The 23,577-nt window shown below is 36.2% G+C and overlaps 2 protein-coding genes across 3 annotated transcripts; one reads left to right on the top strand and one right to left on the bottom strand.

Annotated features, from left to right (window-relative positions):
• The first annotated feature begins 3,997 nt into the window (after positions 1-3,997).
• Positions 3,998-9,828, top strand: LOC110171433 (dendritic cell-specific transmembrane protein). 2 transcript variants are annotated; one of them, XM_055163242.1, is made up of 5 exons: positions 3,998-5,238; positions 6,056-6,385; positions 6,805-6,858; positions 8,856-8,938; positions 9,327-9,828. In XM_055163242.1, the coding sequence occupies exons 1-5, from the start codon at positions 4,192-4,194 to the stop codon at positions 9,448-9,450; spliced, it is 1,638 nt and encodes a 545-aa protein (XP_055019217.1). In that variant the 5' UTR covers positions 3,998-4,191; the 3' UTR covers positions 9,451-9,828. The 2 variants fall into 2 exon arrangements, with proteins under 2 accessions (XP_055019217.1, XP_055019218.1); XM_055163243.1 differs by having other exon boundaries at positions 4,004-5,238; positions 8,856-8,946; positions 9,327-9,463.
• Positions 9,829-10,504: 676 nt separating this feature from the next.
• Positions 10,505-18,144, bottom strand: dpys (dihydropyrimidinase). The gene is made up of 9 exons (XM_020937247.2): positions 17,893-18,144; positions 17,221-17,379; positions 16,949-17,128; positions 15,779-15,968; positions 15,083-15,239; positions 14,268-14,409; positions 13,527-13,669; positions 11,438-11,645; positions 10,505-10,771 (listed from the first exon to the last, which is right to left on the bottom strand). Exons 1-9 carry the CDS (start codon positions 18,142-18,144, stop codon positions 10,712-10,714), a joined length of 1,491 nt encoding a protein of 496 aa, XP_020792906.1. The 3' UTR covers positions 10,505-10,711.
• Between the last annotated feature and the right edge of the window lie 5,433 nt (positions 18,145-23,577).

Here is a 23,577-nt window from a genome sequence, read left to right as displayed (position 1 = left end):
GCAGCAGTGATCCTGTTGCACATATTGTGCACGATTGCAAAGGGTGTTGCAGGCGCCTGGCCGCGCCGCCGTTTGGAGGAAGCTGGAATGAACTCCTTAGCACGAGGATCTGTCAGTTCCAGGATTTCATCCAATTCAAAGCCATGGGGGTCAGTACTGGGAACCACTAAATGAGTTCTACAGAAGCCCTTTTTGAATGAAAAATAAATGTTTTGCTTTAATTTAGCTTTGTTTTTACTTTGTTTTGTTCCTTTTTAATGTCTATGTGCTTGTATCTGAAGAGGTGACAGTTTTTTCTATTCAGATGCTTGGTCATGCCATGCCAACAGACCTGGCTGTGTAGATAGAGTCTGGAGACCACTTTGGGTGAGGTGTGTCCCAGCTTGAATCCACACGTCCCTCAAAACTAAAGTACGTGAAAGGCCCACTCACTGATAGGGTTATGTACAAACCATATGGGAAATCAGAAAGACTACACTAAGACATTTTAGAAGTGACTACCATCAGCACTTCACGCAACATAGCAATGATCAAGTCCCATTAAAAGATGTACAATCTACCATCATTCTATCTTTGTTGATATATTGTATGAAAATTTAATGAGATAATATTTCTTTTCTTTTAGTTCATTTGCATGGACAAATTTAGCGGAATAAAAAAGAAAATTATTTTCTTGAGGCTGCAACTTGCAAAAAAGATGAAAAATAAGTAAAACAGATCAGCCATTTTCAACAATTTATATTATTTTTAAAAATAAATTTCACTAGTGCATGGTTTTCAAGGGGAGTGAATGCAACATCGTGATAAAAAATACATTGTTTCTTTAGACCATTCAGAGTCTGTGATTAGCAGACAAGCAAATAAGGGAAACCTAAGGAAACTTTTGGAGATATTTAACAGAAAATGTTTATGTGACAAAAGTGAAAATGAAAAATACATGTAAATGATTTACTTCATTGTAAAAGGCCCAGGCCTTATAAAGATAAACATTATGTGCAAATTGTACATGTTTCTCTTTTCTTCCTTGTCCCAGGGTACTCACCATTGTACTATTCATGCTACCATCAGTTCCCTGATAATGTCCAGATTTAGGGCTGTTGGTTCCGTTACCGTTCTGTATGGTTTACATATGTTTTTTTTTTTTCTGTTGGGTTTGATTTTTTTTAACAAGCATGTTGAAAAGGATTATCTGCAACATGGCTTGGGCACACCTTACAGTAACTCAGCATGTTTTGATAAAGATGATATTTGAAATTTTTGCAGTTTCTTGTACAGTGCATGTCCGCATCATTACTTTTCTTCTTCACCTTCAATTGAACTCTGAGACAAATTTGTTTTCTTGGTCTACCAAGACCAGCTATCAAAATTTTGACGAACATTCCACCCCAAATTCATGATTTATTTCAGGTTTTTGAGAAAAAAATAAGTGACAAGGAAAATATTTTATATTTAACAGAGGTTTCACAAAACAGATGTGTTTGCAAGTGTATTTTCTTTCAGTATTGATGACAAACATGCAAAAATAATCTGCATTGGTTCAAGTGAGATGTCTAAAACTAATCAAGAGACAGCGACGTGTGTTGCTGTAGTTCAGTCTTACAGGCACAGTTTGAGAAGAGAGTGAATCACAAATAACAAGGGATATTGCCACAGAAAATGACTTTTTCTTGTTTTAATAAAAAGAAGAATTAATTTACTATATTTTTGTTAGTTTTATTTAAAAGCCAAGACCAGTTTATTTTTTATTTTCTATTTTTAGTAATTATAAGTACTTCTCATTTGTGGGAAGTAAATGAAACTTCTAGTTGCAGTATGTCTGAATGAAATTGAGCTGAGGCATTGTTCCTTTTCCACACAACGATTACTACATTTTCATGTCTGAGAATAACATTGTATTGAGCTACAGTGTACATTTCCAGTGTATATTTTCAGTTGATTTTCCATTGTACATACTTTCATATGTCAGAAATGGCATAAAGAGCTACACAAATGACTGAGCAGGAGGAGGAAGAATGCCTCACGTGATCTATGACAAAGACATATGTTCTGATCCTTTTGAATGCCTTTTCATTTTCTCTTTTTGGTGCAATGTGTTAATGCCAAGGCTATGTCTTGGTGAAGTATGGTTGAGTACAGAGATTTATGTAAGTTATTTTTCAAATTAAAAATAAAAAAATGATATTACACTGATGTGACGTGTTGTGTGATCCAGTTACAAAGGCTCAACTTCCACATATTCCTGTAGACTCACATTACTGACTACACATGCCAGAATAACCACAGTCATGAATTTATAAAGACATAAATAAAATAATTGGGCTGCATTCCTTCTTCTAAAACTGTTATTATGTAATTGTTTGGTCAGTTTAATGGAACTATAGACTTTGAAATAGTAACTAAAGTGACTCACTATGCCTTAACCTTCTGAACTTAATTCAGCAGCTATTTGCATTTGCAGGTTTAGACCCTTGACGTAATAAACCTTAAATAGACTTTTAGTTGACTTGTGAGCAGTGAAGGTGATGGGAAGAGTACTTCAAAAATGTATTCAGTTACAGAATATTTAATACCTGCATTAAAATGTACTGTGTAAAGTATGAGCCAATCAGTCAATCAGAGTACTGTTTTCTGAATGCTTTTACAACAAGTTGCATTTAAATAAAAAGTAGTAGTGAGAAAAAACTCAGTATATGGTGATAATAAACACAAATATGTTTTTATCTTTGTGTTTATTATCACTGATTGGAGAAGAAAAAATTGTACATGCACTTACCACAAGTACTGTGTTTTCTAGTTTTCTCACTGATTATGTGTAGTTTGAAGCCAATATTGTGTGATCAAGTACAGTCATGTATTCCTTTGATTTTAGAAAAGTAACTGTATTCTGAATACTGCCAAATGAAAAAGTAACTGTAGTAGAATACAGTTACTCACAATTCTGAATTCATTCAGAATACATATTCTTGGTCCACCTATTCAGTTGCTTCCCAACACTGCTGAGACTACTGATGTCCATATTACATTAATCATCTCACATCACCTTCTCAACACTAACTGTTCATTTTCTCTGTAACATATTGTCTAGAAGTATAAAAAGAAACACAAAGGTACTGCTCTACATGGATTGAATACACTTGAATATTACATAATAGATGTAAATGATACAAGAACAGAACAGTGCTGATCACCTTTATATGTGTAGCCTTATGATTGCAGTGAAGTTGAAGTCTTTAGTTGTTTTATAATCTTAACTATATTAAACTTGCTCATTATAATTATAGACACATGCCTTGATCCATGTGATAGAAAGAATAATAATACAGCTTCAGAAACAATTCAAATTCCCTTTTGTGAGGGTTTCTTTGCCTCTCCTACCCCTCCTTTCCCTGCTCCCTCTTCCCTTCTCTCACCTTATTTGGTTTTTCCTGGGCAGGTCCCCAATTCATCTCACCTGCTGAGCTCCACTCCTGATCCACGTCAAGAATCATCTCCTGCAATAAAAGACCTGCTGACCTGTTCTCCAGTGCCAGATTGTTCCGTCAACCAAGTGGTGAACAACTCAGGCTTTTTGTGTTTTTGAGCATTTCAGAAGATTTTTGACTCTTACCTGTTTTCTTTTATCTGTTCCCCAGTTCTTCCGTTTTGGAGCCAGCCTCATCCCGTTACCACTAGTTTCTGTAAGCCTCCGGTCAGCCTCCATCTCCACAGACCTCCCATCTGCAGCCAACCCGGACCCGTCCTGCCTCCCCTGGAATCTATCCCCCCGCCAAGACTATTTTGTGAATAAAATACTTTTTTTTTCCTCTGCATATTTGGGTCCGACCAGTGATTCCTTAACACCTTTATCCAAGAATACACAAGATAGTAAAAGTAAAGTTGAGAGTTTACCTCAGTTATTTATGCTAATTATATTAAAGTCTTAATGCAACTCATAATGTCCATATTAAGTATATGGAAACTGGTTCCTTAAGTTTGTGGTCTAAAAACAGCAGTGACTGATGTGTGATCAATGATAAGTTCCTGTTTTTGACTCTAAGACGAGAGCAAACCACATATTTGAGGTTTAGACGTCATGCTACAGAAGGCAAGCTGTGATCATCCACTCATAACGTGACATACGGTTGGTTTAGTCTAGAAACACAAAGGCAAAGACTAGACATTATAAACTTATTGCATATTTTGCCTGCTAAAATGTTTCTTTCGAGGTTTGAATTAAAACAGCTATTAGAAGACTGCTGGACACATACTATTAATGTCTTCACCACTGGACAAAAAGATGATTTTTGGACATCGCTTCTCTTTTTTGGAACATGTAGTAGTTTTAGTTTTATCCTAAGCTCCTTCTTATTTTTGAATCTGTTTTGCATTTTGGACTATGATTTGAAAGTAGCTGTTGGGATTACTGGATGCTTCGGTTTTCTGATGACTATAGCTCTCTTCCATTCCAAGCAAGTAAGATGCTATGGGACACTATTTTTCATCTCAATTTTTATGAAGAAAAGTCGCAACTTACTGCTCACGGCTGGTACAAGTTTGGTTATTTTTCAAAACATCCGTAACACCTTGGAAAACTTGACAGGACTGACCAGGAGTTTAATATGCAACTTCAGGGCCAAGAAAGACGCTATAACATCTCCATTTAGCAACTATGTGAAGATGCTGAAATGGATTGGGGAGATACTGAAAGGTGTGACAGATCTTGGCGTTGTCAATTTGGATTCCAAGCTCAAAATTACTCCAAAAGTGGAATCTGAAGTACTTCGGGAGAGACTTGCACAAGCTGAGCAGATGTTGAATCAAACAGTGAGGTATACACAAGCTGTCATGTCCACTGTCTCATCTGTATCCAGCAAAATGTTCCCAGCTATAAGCTTCTTAATTTTATTGACTTTTATAATGCTGCAAGTACGAAAATACTGTAAAAATATGAAGTACAAAAACAAGTACATTACCAGCAAATTTGTGGAATATGATAACAAAAGAAAAGCAGAGGGGAGACCGCATGTGCTGCCTCTTACACCAGAAGAAGAGAAGAAATATACAAAAGTTCAATTTGTACGACCCACTACCAAAGAACTGAAGACAATATGGAAATTCTGTGTCCCCATAGCAACCCATTTTGTAGCATGGACAATATTTATAACAGTAGATGCCGTGTTTTATTTGTTTGTGGACATTGTGACAAGCAAGTTATCCGAGATGGAACCATTTCATATCCCTTTGATTATAAGCATCAAAGTAAGTAAAGAAATAAGGCAGCTCAGTAGAAAGACTGTAAAGATTATAAACAAAAAAATGTGAAAAGTGCACTGCAAGTGCAGCACCACTGACTCAAATACACATAATGATCAATGGCATTAACAAAATCCTCAAGGTGCACTTGCTTTCGTGAAGGGGGGTCTGCCATCTGCTTGTTGCCATGGAGATGATATAGCTTTGCCCAGATTGAATGGTTTGAAGAGGTTTTTCAAATGATTTTAGCTGTAAAACACACATAATAAAATAAATGCAGCTAGATACCTTTAATTTCATACTCTGGAAAACTCCAGGCAAAGCAAAAACATCTCCATGGAGCCAAGCAGGTAGCGGACCCCCCACCGTAAGTAGACCTATGCTAACTCATTGCTTTTTATTGGTTAGTGAAAATAAGAGCTCTTTAAACAAGTACGTACAAATTACATTTTGTAATTATGTATAGGTATCTTGCAATTTGCATATTACAATACTATATATATATATATATATATATACATACACGTAATATGATATATTATTCTTATGAGATTTAAACCATGTTAAAATATAATGTTGTTACCTTATCAAAAACATACCTGGACTTGTGTTTTGTTTTATTAACACATGACTGAGTAATACTGTCTCATTAGTGCCTAATTAGTCTGTCTACATCCAAAGATCAAAATGTGCTGAATGTGTGAATGAAACAGAACCCAACTTTTTTTGTAATTAAGAAAAATTATTACATAGATCAGAAAATAGCATAACATGAGCTTTTCAAACGTGTATTAAACTAAAATACAACTTTATCTTTTTACAGAAGGTTGCATCTCTTGTGGGGATCCAACTCAATGAAGAAAACCACATGACAGATTTCTCTTACTCCATAACCCTGTTTGAAAAGCAGTGCCTGCCCAAACCCAAACTGCTGCTGGTGAACTCCATAGCCCCTTTAGTGGTCATATTGCTGGTGCTGCTGGTTATGGCCGTCATGACTGGAAAACTGTCTCACCTCAGACTCATGGTGTGTGAGAAGTTTTTCAGTACTGTGGCAGAGGAAAGAGTGGTGTACTTGCATGCTAAAATACTGACGAAGAGGTTGAAGACGAGGAGAGAGAAAAAACACAGTGCTGACAGGACTTTTTTACAGGTAAGTGGGACACTGCCTCTAATTATAAATTGTGGTTACAAAGAAAAGAGTTAATTCAAAAATAATATTCCTCATGTAGAAGTACAAAGTAGTAGTCCAAGAAGAAGTGAGAGTTAAAAAGTTTTTGGAGATAATGATAAAAAGACTAATTATAAGAACATTAATTATTGACAGAACATTAAATAATAGAAAATGTCTGACATTTTCAAAGGATAGACCACAAAAATGAAGAACTAAATGATATCTGAAAAAGTGGTCCAAGAAACACAAAGTGGGGTGAAAACCACTTTGAGAAGTATAAAATATTTCAAATGTTACTCAAGTAAATGTAACTACCCACATGCGAATGTCTTTATACTACCTTGTCCTACACATATGTTTAATACATTAACGTCATATGTTTATTTTTGTCTCCACAGCTACATTTCTGGTGTCCACTGCTCTTTAAACCAAAAGTGGATGGAATCAGCACAGTATGACACACTTTTTTTATGTGTTTTATTTTTAATAGTGTGTACTTGTGCTTGGACTGTGAACATTCTCTTCATTTCACAGTATCAGTGCCTCTGTCTCCTGCAGTAGTTCATTAAGTTATGTCACATAGTATAAAAGCCAACCTGTCAATTAGGGCAGATAGTAACCAAGGGAAACGAGGAATAGTCATCCACTGTCCACACTAATGAGGGCACAGTAATATTGTGAAGCTGCAAAGATTAGCTAGCAACAGAAATGGCTGAAGGATCTAATCTTATATTATAGAATATTCAGATACCATGAATATTTGTCTGTATATTCTGAGCGTGGCAGAGTTGGTAGCAAAGTAATGCTAGCCTATACAAAAAATGATCCATATACTAATACTAGTTGGTTAAAATATTTAATAAGTCTAAAATATAGCTTAACACGTGTTTTCCCCACTGCTCATTGAGCTTTTCTCCATATAACCTTTTCTTGTCAATATCTTTATTCATTTGTTTATTGTAACTTGTGAGTGAGTGAGTCAGCTGTGGTCCCTGATCCTACAACTGTCTTTGGGTTTTCTCCCCCATAGACAATCTGGATAATAAACTGGTACAACAGTTTTTTGTTTTTGTTTTTGTGTGTGTGTTTGTTTTTTCTTCCTTTCTTTTTTTTAATTTTTTTATTCAAATGTAATGAGGCAATAGGCAATATGTGACATGTATGCTTTTATGGCTAAGTGAGCACATCCAGCATCAGCAGAGAAGTACAGTAAAATAGAGTATTTGAGCCCTGTTGAATAATTTAAACAAACTGTGTTATGACTGCATTGATGCTTCCACAGTTGGTCCAATTTCTCATTTAGCTAGTTACACAATCCCAACATGAGAAACAAGAGGAAGGAAGTCGTGCACGGTTGAGTAGCCCTGACTCACCCGCAACCACTGACCCGAGAGCCAACCTGATAAATTCACATTAACGTCTCAGCTGGCCCTGTGGCACAAAACACAAATGCAACGCCACCCAATGGGAAGTGGTCATGTGATAGCAACAGACCTTTAACAGCAGGCTGTAGGAATGTTTGCCATATATGGGCATGCACAAATACTAAGACCAAGGGCAAACAAGCTGACTATGCACTTTTTTGACCAAGTGGTTCATGAAAAAGCCATATTTATAGACTGATACTGGAATTTAAAAAAATACAAAAACAAACAAAAACAATACCACATTGTTTTTTTGCTTTTTCTTTTAATGAGATGAGCCTAAAATAGTGAACCCAGCAATTATTGTGGTAAATAAAATAAACTATGTGAGAGTGAGAGATTCATTAAATAGATCTATGTTGACATTAGGGACGGTTCTCAAAAAAAGATCGTTGTCCCTCCATGCATGCTACGGTGCTGTAAATGTGTTTTACAGACTTGCTTGTTGTATTTTTTTTGTGACAGAACAACAGGAACTGGACTTGTATCTCAAAACTAAAAGTCTTATCACATAATTACCTGCGGACATTTCTTCACAAAAAAACCAAAACAAAACAAAACACAAATTCTGATTAAACCCAACACAACAAACAGAGGGGTAAAGACAAAACAGTGCTCGCATTTGCAGGTAAAAGAAATGACTTTATTCTATACAAATCAGAAAGTTTCTGCACATTAAGCCAAATATTGCTAACCTTTAATGCACTAGCAAGTGTTAAACTTAACTTGGTTTATCTTGATAAAAACAGGATTTCGTGTGTGTCATCCTCTGTACAGTTGTTTTAAATTCATCCACAATTATAGTTAGTCAATCTCAGAAAGATTAGATAAAATCTGTCTTGAAAAAAATCCCAAGCCATCCAAAAGTTAATAATAATTCAGTTAACAAGCCAGTATGGTTACCTAAGAAGGAAGGAAGGATGTGCTCTACTGTAGTGTTATCTAAGCCACACGTTTATTGATTTGTTCTTCAGTAAACTGATGTAAATGTTTATCTTTGCTAAATTTATCCCACTATTTTACAGGAGAAGTTTCAGTGGATGCTGAAAGCCCAGAACGTATCCCCTCTGTTTTCTCTGAGCAGCAGGAGTGTCTGGCAGATCAAAAGGTGAAAATGTAAGTTGTTTGCAGGGTCCCTTCAAATGCCTTTTTTGTGCTACTATGTAGTAGATAATCTGTCAAATCTATAATTTCTATCTTTGTACTGCATTTCCCCACCCAGCCTCTCGTACATAGCCTCTATTCATTTTATATTTACTATATTATTATAAAAGTTAATACACAAATACAGATTTATATATGATTTGACAACTATTTTAATACTTTTATTTCTGAACTACTGTAAGTAATTGCCTTTGTGGATCAAAAGTCTTGCTTTTTAGAATGCATGGTATTTGAATGTATAGGTAACTTACATAAACATTTCTTATCCTTTATCTTGAAAATATATATTTTTGTGAATTTTGATACTCATCTTCTTTTTTTTTACCACACAGTCAGAGAGGAGCCAGAGATGCTTCATGGTCAAGGGGAGCAGAGACATTTAGCCATCAAAATACAGTAAACAAATGCAGAAAACAGAAAGATTTGATAGGGATGTTTATGTCTAATAGCCTTTAAGGAACAGATCATAAACCGCCTTCTCCGTATGAGACACAGTATTTTTTATGTGTTATGTGTTAATGATTGTAGCCTAAATCATTAAGTCAAATATCTATTCATAGTTGCCAATTGCTATGGGTCTATTTTAGTTAAATGATAAGAACTGGCAACCTACTTTTTATTTAATTTATAAAATTATTTATTTATTTTTATAATTTATTTTAAATATCTACAGTAGGAACACTAAATGTTATGATTTACTGTTTATGCTAACACAAGTTTTAAGCATTAATAACAATTACTAAGAAATGTTCAAAATCGAAGAGAATCGAAAATCAGCAGTCCAAAATTGAAAGATGAATGGAATCGTGACTTAAGTGAATCGTCCCATCCATAGTTGGCATACATTGACTGCAATGACAACTGTGAGATATGTGTACTGTCCCTGTTCAAATATTCAATAAAACAGTTATAATTCATGTTGTTGTCAGTGTAATCCTTCTTTCATCCAGGAGTGTTTTTTAGTCAAATGTGGTTAGACTAATGTAACAGTGATTATATAATAATAACCCATTTCCTTGTCATTTTGCATTCATTCATTAAAATATAAATTATATATAATTACAATGAGAAAACATTGTTGTACTTTTTCCACAGTTAAGTTGTATTTTGAGATGAAATGAATAAAGGAAATCATGCATTAAGTGCATGTGAGAATTGTCCTTATGTTGAAATATGTGATTGCATAATGTGTGCTGGGGACATAATATGCAGCAGAATGACTTCTACTGAACTGTGCTGATTTGACCTGAAAACTTGTTTCAAACATATTATCTGATAAAGGCACTGTAAACATTACTGACCTAAAAATCTCAGACTCCTACAATTGTTTCACGCTAAATGGCATATAGAAGTCTTCCAAATTTATTGAACCTCTTGCATGCAATAATAAATAATGTTTGTGCTATTTTTTTTTCAATTACAGGTGCTTTATAGCTCAAAAATAGCCTAAACACATGAATTCTTATCACGTAGTGGCTTGCTTCTGTATAGATTTGACCATGAACCTGTCTCCATTGTGATTACCAAGTTTATTACCATACTGTGAAATAATCAACGCAAAACAGTAATATCTCTGTAGAGACCAGAAAAGTTACACAGAGCACCTTTAAAGTCAAGTAGATGCCATTAAAACATTATTAGAGAACAGCATTAATCACACTTGATCCAGACTCTGGGTGAAGGTAGTTTCACAGTGGCTATGTTCACTGTTCTTTTCTTACACTGATATGACTTCTCCCCGGTAAGCCTCCCTGATCACAGCTGTTGGTCTGCCCACCTGCGAACATAAAACCAAGAACAAAGAAAGGTTAGAGAGACCAGCTTGCTGTGCTTGGACCTGTGCTTCTTTTTGTAATCAGTAATTAGAGGCACTTTTGGACTGACTACCTGGGGGACAGGTCAAAAGTGTCCCTGAAACATATTACACACAAGGACTGTCTCTGATATTTGACCCTGACAGTTAGGACAGGTTTGCCACATCTACAGTATCTCATGCCCATCTAAGCTCCAGCCATCTGCTCTTAAAAATATGTGAAAAAGGATGAAGTGAATGAAGTAATTTAAGTTTAAGTAATTTCAAAATGATATTTTCTATTAGCATAAATGACCTTGACAGATAGGCTTTTCTTTATACTGCATTTCATTGGGGTAAGGCATTTATCTGTAGGTGGTGCTCATCCAATTAAATTCAAATAAAAAATTAAACTGCAATATAATACAGCTCACTGTATTTCATTGAATTTAACTTCCTAAAAAAGTAATATGATAAAAATTATGTGTGTATATGATAAAATGATAAACAGCTTTAATAAGGTTAAAAAGTCATACGACCTAATACCTGAAAGTCCAATCCACCCACTCAACAGTTTAAAAGGTAGCTAATCAGTAATGAAAATATAAAACTGTATGTGAGTGCGTCAGTCTTAATATCATATAACATTACCTGTTCTCTCTGTTTGATTCTTTTATAGACAAATTCAGAGAAGGGTTTTCTAGGGATGAATGAGCCATGTCCAGGAGAGACACTCAACGTCCCATTCTCATAGACCACTTTTCCTCTGGAGATTGTCACTACAGGGACACCATGGCACTCCATTCCCTCAAAGATATTGTAATCTACAGCCTGGTGGTGGGTCTTGGCTGAAATCTTTCTGTGAAACAAAAATTGTAAATATAAAAAAAAAAAATAATTACATATATAAGCATCTCTATATATATATATATATATATATATATATATATATATATATATATATATATATATATATATATATATATATATATATATATGAAAGATAAAAAATCAGCCAAGTATCTATAAATCAACCTGCGGAAAATAACTTCTTTGCACGCTGTTCCTACCGGAGCGAAAAACACGGTGCGCACACATGAAAGTCCCGACAGTGGTTAGCTCAGGCTAGCAGTAGGAAAAATCAAAAGTAGAAACGTAGAGACAGACAGTCCCTGAGAAAATGACAATAGTCAGACGAGAAATATTAGCGGTGGTGGAGGCGACTGTAGCTGAATAATGAGGTTTTGCTGTTGAAGCGACATTGGGATCATCACCAAACGCACCTGGACGCGATCGGTAGCCCCAAGTCCATCTCTACAGGATAGGTTTGTTGTGGCACATGTTCATTATTTTTATTAGACAAAATCGGCAAATTGGTGTATTCGCGACAGGATCATGAGCGGTAATAAAACAAATCAAGCCAAGAGACTCGTTTTGTATAGAGTTAGGTCCTGAATCAAGAAGATTGAGAGAACTTCAGTAGCCTACATATAGTTTAATAATATATTTTTCCCGCTCTCTTGGGGCGGGTCAATCAGACTCAAAAATGTATTTTCTCGCCTGGCGAGAATTTATTTGAAAATAAATTTTTGGGTCTGATTGACCCGCCCCAAAAGAGCAGGAAGGGGAAAAAAAATATTCCAGTCAATGTGACCCCGAGGAGAGCGTGAGAGTTAAGGCATGGACTGAAAAACACAAAAAACATTCATCGATGTAGAACCTCAGAAAATTGGTTTGAACAAACTTTCCTTTTGTAGTTATTTCTTACCATTTTAACAAAGACTCTACATACCCTGTATTGACTATAGACAGTATGATTTTGAGAGCAGAGGAGAAAATGTTAATGGTGATCTCTCCAGTGACCATGGGGTTGTAGTCTCTATTCTGTCTTGTTTTGTTTTTGTAGTGCTGCAAAATGACCGAATATTATATTACGACTACGACTACTACAATTATTAAGTCACCTTAAAAGTCACATGGGCACCCATCTCGAGATCAAGTCTTACTTTCTTCCTTGTGCACAGTGTGTGGGCACGCATTTGGGTGTAAAGATCATTTAAATATGCAGGAGGCCTTTACTCAAAATCATGGTTTAATAACCCACATGAAGAGCCACCAAACAGAGGACCAGGCAGCTGTAGATACCCTGGAGTAAATAACACAACTTAGTTAAAATAGATAGTTATAATAATTAACTAACTGTCTTTTTATTTGTAAATCCTTAAATTTTCATGTTGCAACCAGACTCTGGCCTGTGCTTTTGACAGTCCTGATCTAAAGGAAACTACCAATGTTTCCATGTTTGTTTGAAATGTTTTATAAAAGGGCCTTAAGGTCCAACATTTAATACCCTTGCCCTCATTCTGGCCCCAACCATAATCTCACAACCAGGCCGTAATTCTAACCATGACCACAAAACAAGGTTCACATCATAACTCAGAAATTTTCCTCGAACAGAATTTTACCACCTCAGCTTCTGCCATGATAAAAACAACAACAACAACAAAAAAACAAGTATTTGATTTCTTTTCTTTTTGGTTTCTAATAAGTTTTATTTAGGCATATCTTCATATGCTAAAGGGGTTGATTAGTGAAAATTGATTTTTTTTTACACTTTATGAAATGCACAAATCCTTGAACTACATTTATCAATTGATTGCTGCTATAATGTAATATTGCTTTTTGTAAATTCTTCAATCTTAAATATAAGTTTGTTGAATGATTACAAAGTGGTGCTCACCTCGTCATGACAGGGTCCCAAATAACCACATCAGCATCTGAGTCCCTGTCGATCCGGCCTTTCTGTGGGTAAAGGTTGAAAATTTTTGCTGCGTTGCTGCTGGTGACAGCTACAAATCGATTCTCATCCATTTTGCCACTGTGCTGAAAAGGAAAGAAACACACGGGAACTATAGCGGTGAGTACAGCGCTGCACTAAACATTTGCAGACCAAAAGTAAGGGCTCACTGCACAGCATTTCTGCACAAAAAAGTTTGATTTGTGAGCCCTGCTGGTCATAGTAAATCCTCTTTTGCCTTGGGCCAGTCAGCCATTTGCACATAATGGTAAGAAACTGCTACATCTGCTGTCTCCACCACCACAGTTGTGACTCTCGCAAGGTTTTCTGTCCATTCCACAAAAATGTAGGCAGTATTGATTTCATATAGAAGCACTGATAAAACAATTACACTTAAGAGGGCTGTAATATAGGCCTATTCCGATACAAAATGCAGTGCAGTGTTGGATAACCTGCTTCTACTACTAAATAATAATAATTGTGTGAAATCCTGACCTTTCACTTCCCCGTCAAAAGTAATGCTCCTATCCTTTGGTTAATGATCACAGGGAAGTTCATACCTCCATCTAGTGGTCCTTAAAGGGTATAACTGCAAAAGCCCCTGGTTTCTTAGATATCTTTGATACCATAATGAATGTAGAAAATTTAGTATAGATGACAGTCAACTTACAGCCATTAACTTACCACTCCCTTCTCCCAGATGACAGACATTCGGTCCTCAACACCGTTCACTCCGTTTGGGATCTTTGTGAAGTCGTCTTTGCCAAGAGCCTTTTGACAAATGGAGAAAGTGCAGTTGTCCGTCCCAGTCACACTGAGGTCGTCACTAGAAGCAAAACAAAAATGTTGATACAGTTTAAAACAATTTGTGTTTAGATAAAATTGCACCCGCGTGTGTTTGCAAATATAAGTTCCATTTAGTAAGGGTGGGATAAGAAAAATTCAATACCTGTATTTAGTACATTAGTTGCATTTTCATCAAGCATTTTTATTTTATTTTTTATGCTTGCAGGCTCAAGCACGGGGGTGATTGTTTTTTCGCTCTCACTGGCCCCAGACAAATAAACTGTCCCCGAAAGGCGCACTATGACAGACTTGGACCTGTTTAAATCCAGGCTCAAAACTTCAGACTGGCTTTCAACACCCAGTGATGTGTAATTTGTTTATAATTTCTAATATATAATTTGTTTGTTTATTTGTTTAATTTGCATGTTTTATATTGTGTTGATTTTACTGGAAAGCACTTTGAGTCACACCGAGTGTTGTAAAGGGCTCTGTAAATAAAAACTGATTGATGGTCTGATACTGATTTATATTATCACACATTTTTCCGTGCTGCTATCCAGTGTAATGTGTAAAAAATAAAAAATAAAAAATTGTCTCCGCAGGGATGAGAAATCTTGTGGCATTGTGTAGACATGAGATCTTATGGCATATACTATGTACTATGCCAGTACATGGGCTACCCCTTGAGCTATGAGACTCAGAAGTGTGCTCACTTGGCAAGCAGATCCATAAGGTATCCAGGGGTGCTTGGATCTGGTCTGAGAGGAGGTCCCATCACAAAACCTGCTGCATGGGCCCATTCTTTGTTCCAGTAGTGAGTCCCATCTGTGCCCAGGCCAGCTGCAATGGGCTCCCCAAAAACTACCCGTCCTGGGAACGGAAAAAAGGTTATTGATTGATTGACTGATTTGGGAAAATATTATAAAACATCAATTGCAATTTTTTTTTTACCAAACAGTGTAAATGTGGGATTATGTCCATTTTAAATAAATTAAAAAAACAAGTACTGTAAATACTGTAGTGATTTCTATCTTGAAGGTGCATTACATAACATTGTTACTGGAGGGTCCGCCAGCTGCTTGTTGCCTTGGAAATGGTAATGCTTGTCTAGAGTGTTCCACAACCAATTAAACCTACAAGTGGGTTACAGCGCTACACTACATTACAATGCAAATCTGTGGAGTGTGGTCCCTTTCCACTGAAGGAATTACTGTACTTTTGAGCAATAGGACCATTTAATGTCATACCATGTAACATTACAGGGAATGCGCACATCTCCATGGAGCCTAACTGGTAGTGGACTCTCCACCAGAAAAGTTGCATGGTGCATCTTTAAAATCATGTTATAGATCACAATGCACATTTTATACTGCTTGAATCAGTTTGACAGCTCTCTCATCCACACTCACCCTCTCTGCGTGCATTGGACACCACTTTGGCTGCAGATTTGCTCATGACGTGGACTACATAGAGAGGACAGTTAACTGCATGTGCGATAGTGATGGCCCGCTGTGTTGCCTCTGCCTCCACCTCCTCTGGTCTGCACATCTCATGTCCCTCTGGTCCTGTGATGCCCAATGAAAGCATCTTCTTGGCCCCCTACAAAGAAAAAGACTACAGTGTAAGGTATGGGGCACTGAATGATAATCACACATAACCCATAAATGTTTTTTCTATGACTCCTTCCAATATTTCTGGAACATAGACAAGCATAGACCCTAAGCACATACTACCCTCTAGTGGAAATCCCTTACAATTACATTAGAATGCATAACCCTGACAATTTTATGACATTTTGAAGAATAAACTGACTCACACATTGTTTTAATAGATTCTACAGAGAACTAAAAATGCTCAAAGAGGGAAAAAATGCTGTTAAAAAAAAATCAAATAATGGAGAAATATTCAATTAGCCCTATAAGGAAAAAAATAGAAAAAGAACATGTACAATATATTTTTAAAAAGCAGATCAGAAATAAAAATAAATAAAGTACTTATTATTAAATACAATGAAAGAAAACACAGCCATATACAAGCTAGCATTTGGACCCAACAAAAAATACCAGATAAAGTGAGGACTGTAAGACTACAGCACCACAAAGCAATATTCAACATTATAGTTAAATATTCTGCTTGATTGCTCCTGTTTGTTTTACAAAGTCAGACAGCAATGAAAAAAGAAATTCTGTCCTTTAGTTAACAGGAGAAGGAGGAGCTGGTGTGACAGGAAAACTGGTGTGACATGAAACAGTGGGAATAAATAAATAACACAGTCAGCCATCTTTAATGTAATAGCAAACAGTGGCTATGCATAAAAGAAACTCTAAAATAAAAAACAAAAAAAGCAAGTCCCTAAATCAATGTCTCCTGGAAAATGTAACACTGGTCAGGGATAGAGGAGCTCGTTCTCCAACAGGCTCCTACAGCTCAGCTCAGTGAGAGATACAGGACTACCTACCATACCACACAACTATACAACTCACCCTTATATAATAGATAACACTATGTCCTGTCAATCATAATCATTTCTCCATACAACCATTGAGTTTCTGATTCAGTCCTGACATTTGTTTACAAACCTCTGCAATCAGGTCTCCATTCTCTGCGTGCACCTGAGCAATGGCCCCTATCTCCCTACACTGGGAGAAGGCAGCATACAACTCCGAGTCCTGCAGCATGAACACGTCCTTATAGGCCATGAACATCTTAAAGGAGTTCACACCTTTCTCTTTGACCAGAGTCTCCATCTCTCTCTTCACCTGGACCAAATACAGCACATCTGAGTCTATAATAATCTCTGTGACATTGCGGGGAGATACAGTGTTTATATTGTAAAGGGGAACAGCCTCACCTCTTCACTCCACCAGGTGACCGCTACATGCAGTGAGTAATCGCAGCAGACTTTGGGGTCAGCTGTGTTACGCCAGCTCTCATAGGCCGCTAGAAGAGATTTACCTTTCTGGGGGATGACAAAGTCCAGGATCATTGTGGTGCCGCCGGCCAGAGCTGCCTGTTTGAACACACACAGATAAAGTTGAAGATTAACAAAGGGTTGCCAAATTACATACAAGTAGGAAAAAAGATGTGAAGCTTAAACATATTAAGACATAATTTTTGTGTCATTGTAGCTATTGCATATTCATTTTTCATAGTTTGTTTGGCCCAATATTTTCCTAAAACAGCATTAATTAATACCAGTGGGCTCCTTGTCATTTGATAAGTAGTTACATGATATTTTGTCAGTTTTAAGACATTGGACTTCTAGATTTGATTTCTCCCTCTGTTTGCAACAAACTGCATTGTTGTTGCATTGCAACTGTTGTCCCTAACACATTAAAACAACAAAACCTTAAAGTACTCATCAGCAGTAGGCTTACAATAATAATAGTTTTAGTTTAGGCCAGTAAGAAAACAACAAACAGGACTAAACCCCTAAAAAAAAAACTAAAAAAAACTCAGTGTCTCTGACATGTGCAACTAAATGCATATTTTGCCTCGACGCGGAAGTGTCGGGGTGTCGTACCTTGGTCCCAATGTGGAAGTCGTCCACGGCACTGGTGCCCATGAAGGCCAGCTCCATGTGCGTGTGCGTGTCGATGCCGCCGGGGAGCACCAGTTTGTCTCTGGCATCTATGACCCGCGCCCCTGCTGGAACCTGCAGGTTTGGACCAACTTCCATAATCTTTCCATTTTCTATGTAGACGTCGCTGATTACGGAGCAGTCTTCGTTCACAACTTTACCTCCCTTTATAAAGATCCTGCTAGGCTCTGCCATTGTTACAAAGTGAAGAGAGCGCGCGTCTTGGTGAGTGAAATGTGACAGACTGACTGACAGTATTATTTACAGGAACTTTACAATAGTTGTGTTTAGAAGCTCCGCCTCTTGGGACATGGTTCATATTAACAGGCCTTGACAAGCATGCCGCATAATTTGACTTTTAACAATAACTCTAAAAGTTCAACAAAGTCCGAAACGAAGAGATTAAGTTGATCAAATTATCTGTGAGTGTTCTGGTTTTATTAACCAGCCTGCTGTTTATTTTTCTATACATGAATTGGACTAGTTTTATGTGGTTAGCACCATCATTATGTGCTCCTGCACGGAATGCTGAGAACTTCCCTTAGCTCTAGTATTTTTATTGATCTTTATTGACCTTCTCCCACCTTGTAGCCCAAACAAGGATACCAAAAATAACACTAGAAATGAATGCCAATTTCAACATTAGAATACATTTCTTAAGCATTTTGACGCACAGAAACAGTAGATACTTGTGCATTTATGAAACCCGAGTTAAAACTAGCCTGCAGCCATAATTAACAATATTAATTTGATTATTTTGAAGAGGTTGTGGGTATTTTAACCTAACCTTGAGCTTAGGTAATGAAGCTTGACATGACAAAGTGACAGACAACTACTCCTTTTCACTGTCATTCAGCCAGGAGCAAGCTGGAGTCACAAATTCACCTAAAACATACCAAATAGATCTAGGCAAAAATAGTTAATGGAAACAACCTTTCAAATACAGTATTAAAAGTCCTATATTATGTGAAATTCACTCTTGATTTTGATTTAAGCCATCTTAGAATGTTGTCTCCTTGTCAAAAACATACCTGGAGTTGTGTTTTGTTACATTCACGCATGTTTGAGTAATGCTTTATTATACATCTCCAAAACAAAAAATGCTCTGTTTTATTTTGTGATATCATGAAGCGGTAGTTTTCAAGTTAACGGCTACTTTTTACCTTTGATGAAGGCGTATAGATTTTAAAAACACAGTGGAACACTTCCTGTATTACCACATGACATTACAAGTTGGAACAGAGTGTTTTCTGTTTGCTAAATATGCAAGATTTGTGCATTTAAACATGTGTAAATGAAACAAAACACAGCTCCAGGTAGGTTTTTGATGAAACAACATTAAAATGTCGATCAGAAACAGTGTAATATGGGCCTATTTTAATAACAAAAATCCATCTACTTTCAGTTTTTCCTTTCTCACTTTTTATTGTTAATCTTGCAGCCTCCATCTTTGAAACACCCTATTCCCATGCCAGTACTGCAGACACGTGACTGTGTGTTACATTGTTTGTACCCTGTATTTAAAATTCCCCCAAAATACAGCAAGCTTTTGATAATGGTGCGATATCCCTGGAGCATGCAACTGCCTCCCTTTCATGAGGAGTTGTTAGCCATTGGGAGAGATTAGCATTTGACTGCAGTGGATTGGTTGTCTGTACCACATCAGTCCAGACAACTTTTCTTCATTCATTAGTGTATTACCAAAACAAGACGCATTGGAGAGACAAAGATGCATGTGCTGGTGAGATAAGCACACGCGCAGGGCTTATGAACACCTAACCTTCACAGTTGCAATAAACAATAACATGTGACTTAAGAGGATTTACATAAGATGAGAGGAGTAATCAGAAGCAGCGAAAAACCAATGAGGCAGCAATGGCATCTCAAAAGTCTCGTCGAGGCGGAAAGAGAAAAGTTGCCATTCTGTGGGATTTACTGGCGGCGCTTGTTATCAGTGTATTTGTGCCACAAACCAACAGAGATGTCAGGTTATTTTGGGGAAATTGTGATGCAGAGAAGTGAGGATGCAGTGTTGACATGGTTAAACTTGGGCTGTTCAAATGTGGCAGACTATAATGCGTAGATTATCGATGTTCTGTGCTAAATGTGGGATTGAGTGGGAAAATGCACACTTTTAAAAAATGCAATAATTTCATATGTATTTGGGCTGGGAATCACAGGGTCCCTCACAATTCGAGACGACACACAATACATGGCTCACGTCACGATACAATATTATCACGATATGGCAATACATGTGATAATCGATATATTTCTCATTATCTATAATAGGTTTTTTAAGAACCAAATACATTTTGGCCACAATATTTTGTTAAATCACTACCTGTGTAAAGTTAATATGAAAAAATACATACTATTTACAAAACAGTGAATGTTTTGTATATTTCATAAATGGGTTTCCTTCAAGTAAATAAGCGACAATATTGTAGTGTGTGGTCACACAAAAAAGATACTAAAAATACTCTTGACAATATACTGATACAACAGCCCATGATAACGATACTGTAACACCAAATGTTGTGTCACAATACAGTGATATTTTTGTATAATGTAGTTTTATCTCATTTTGACTTTTGCTTTCCAAGGTTGCAATCATCAAATCCCAGACTTCGACCTTCCTCATTTATCTGTGCCTTTGCGATCCTGTGACTCATCTGAAATCCAAAAAGGTATGAAAGTATGTGTTTAATTGTGTAGCAGCAGTTTGTAGCTGGTATGTTTTTTCTGTGTTCTCTTTGTTTTATATTTCTTTGTATACTTGCTAACATGCTACACTACGGAAATGTTGAAATGTTTACGTCTTTAGGTATATAAATTGCAATTACTGTATACCAGCTCCACAGTGCATTTGTTTTACAGTCCTCTGAAGTTGCATGTTAAATTCACACTTGGACACAATAACACAATTCATTATTAATTTTTGTCCATTTGATTCACTGACATACTTTAATTTGCAAATGCTGATGTCTTGTGTTACCACTAATTGAAGGCCAGATGGCAGTATTCTCCTCATGTTTGAAATTGCTGTTTGAGATGTTAGAATATTCACAGGAAACAACAGAAAATATAATATAGCTTTTGAAAATGAACATCATAAAAATTCTTAAAAAGCATTTAATTCAGAAGAATAGTTTTGCTTGAAACAATCTGCTCTGTATAGCATGGCTTTGGGAACAGTCATCAGAAACAATATTTCGATGATTGTAGAAGGAAAATGCAATTAATGTTACAAAAATCTACACTTGAAAATATTGTTGAAATATACATATATATATACATCAATACATTTTGAAGTTAGCTATTAATTATGGCTTAAATAGGGCTTCAATTGCGTCACTGATCTCCATAGGATTCCCTGACACTGGTTTCGTGAAGACAGTGGGAAGTGTGCTGTGACTTCAAAACATTTGAATCACAAAACGTCTGTTCAGTGGAGTCTAAAAATGTTAAGCTTCCAACAATGGGAGGCAGAAAATGTGAAGGGAAACAATTAAATTACGCCTTGCATGAAGTTTGCTTTTCATTTGGTGAGGCAAATTTAGTGCCTTGGCTAATCATTATGCTGTTGAACACGATTTGCAAAAAAATATTCAAGAGCTTTACGTGCCTCAGTGCCCCTTCTGTATTGAAAAATAATGGGGCTCTATCCAATTAAAAACTGCATTAAATCTCTTAAGGATGACATGCACTTTGCGGGTATCTCTGATTAGGGTTTGTGCTGTGTGCAGATGTGACACCACGCACAGCAGCTCTGACTGACTGCTCCATTTTACATACAGTAGGACGGGGCTGTACACTGGAGCTATGTGTACTCAGTATTTACTTGGAGAGATTTTTCTATAGTGCCTTTTGTATTGGAGTACATATGTTTTATAGTCTTTGAAAATATTTGTCATATTTATATTATTATTTTGCATATTTGTTGCTGGGCAAATTTGATCAAATTGTTTAAAAGCCACAGTGCAAGGTTAAGACAAGGGCAGTAAATGTTGCGTAAACTGCGAACAACTGCGTAAGCATTGCAGTACAGATTTTGTTAGAATGCAAAAAAGTGTATTAAATATGAAGAATGTGTGCAACAGCAGATGAACAAAATATTATCAACAATGCAAATAGCTTTTTTTTTTAGAAATTTACAAAAAGAAAAATCTAGTTTAACTTTAAATTTAAAAATGTCAAAATAATAACACATGCAAACTGTTTTAGTTTCAGTTCATTTCACAATGTTATTGTTGGCCAATTTAATGATGAAGTTTATTTAATCTACCCATTTACTTTACCAAAATGGCAATATTTAAAAAAAAAATCTGATATCTTAATGTTATAATTTGTCCATAGGGAGCATTGAAAAAGTCAAACTATAGATATACTATACACACAAGTAGCACAACTGTAGCTTACATATGCAGTCTAACAATGAAAATGACAAGTCTGCATGTATCCATCTATTTTATTTTGACTGTCCAGTGTCTTTGGATTATTGAAGTTCCTTTTTAGACTGCATACAGTACATGGACATACTGAGCTATTCATTCTTAAGCTTTTCCATCATTACTTCAGTTCATATTTGTTATAACTGACCAAATTATGATTGCTACTAACGAGCAGGATGGTTGCACATTTGAATCCCTCCCTCTGTCTATTCAATTAAAAGATTTGCAACTCCACGCGTGTGCCGATAATCAAAATGTCTCCTTTCTCCCAGATGCATCAGCAGCAGCAGCACTCCAGAGCTCAATTTGCTCGGCTGCGATCTTGTGTTTGTGTGTAGACTTAATCAATCCAGCCACAATTGAGTTAATTAATTAGTGTTTTAAAGCTACTCTTTATAATTGCAGTCAGATGAGTGTGCAGACAAAGCAATCACATTAATGCAAATACAACAGATAATTATTATTATCCCAAACTTGCTCAGCCTCAGCAGCAGGGGACAAGCGGCTTCAGATCGTCCTGGGTTGATATAAGGACAGACACTAGATGGCACAGTTGAGCAAGGTTTCTTCTCAGGGTTCTCTTGTCACTTTTAGATATTGTTCAATTAGGTTCAATACTGTGTGTACATGCAGTGAAAGACAACTCACACTTTTTCATATAATGCTGCAGCAAGATATTTCCCACAGTGCAACACAGGTATTGGTTGGTGATGTAGATTTTTTTGTTTGTAGTTTTGAATCTGTACGTTAATATTTTCCCCCAAAATATGTATTATTTCTACCAGCTTCAGCAGCAACAACTTATTTTACTTTAAGTGAATGCAAATTTTTTATTTGTTTTCCTACATCTATAGCCTATATTTAGAGATGAAATAACTTAATAGAAAAGAAACAGTTAGCTTCATGTCTCATTAATGTTTTTAGAAGATTTGAAAATTGTTAAGAATAATCATATCATGATTTCTATTTACATTTAATACATTTTAATGATTGTTCTTAGGAGTAAAACAAAAATAATTCATCACTTATAAATGACAAAATTAGGTTAAAGCATTGATGGAACAAATTTTGTGAATGAACCTTCACAGCATATCTGTTGTTGTTGTTGTTGTTGTTGTTGTTGTTGTGGTGGTGGTGGTGGTGTGTTGTTTTCTTTTTAGGAAAATCTTTGTTT

The sequence above is a fragment of the Boleophthalmus pectinirostris genome, unplaced genomic scaffold (genome assembly GCF_026225935.1).
Source record: "Boleophthalmus pectinirostris isolate CB_2022bp ecotype Guang Dong unplaced genomic scaffold, ASM2622593v1 HiC_scaffold_6, whole genome shotgun sequence".
NCBI classification, from domain to species: Eukaryota; Metazoa; Chordata; class Actinopteri; order Gobiiformes; family Gobiidae; genus Boleophthalmus; species Boleophthalmus pectinirostris.
The sequence above is the reverse complement of the archived record's forward strand: the minus strand, read 5'-3'. Positions and strand labels throughout refer to the sequence as shown.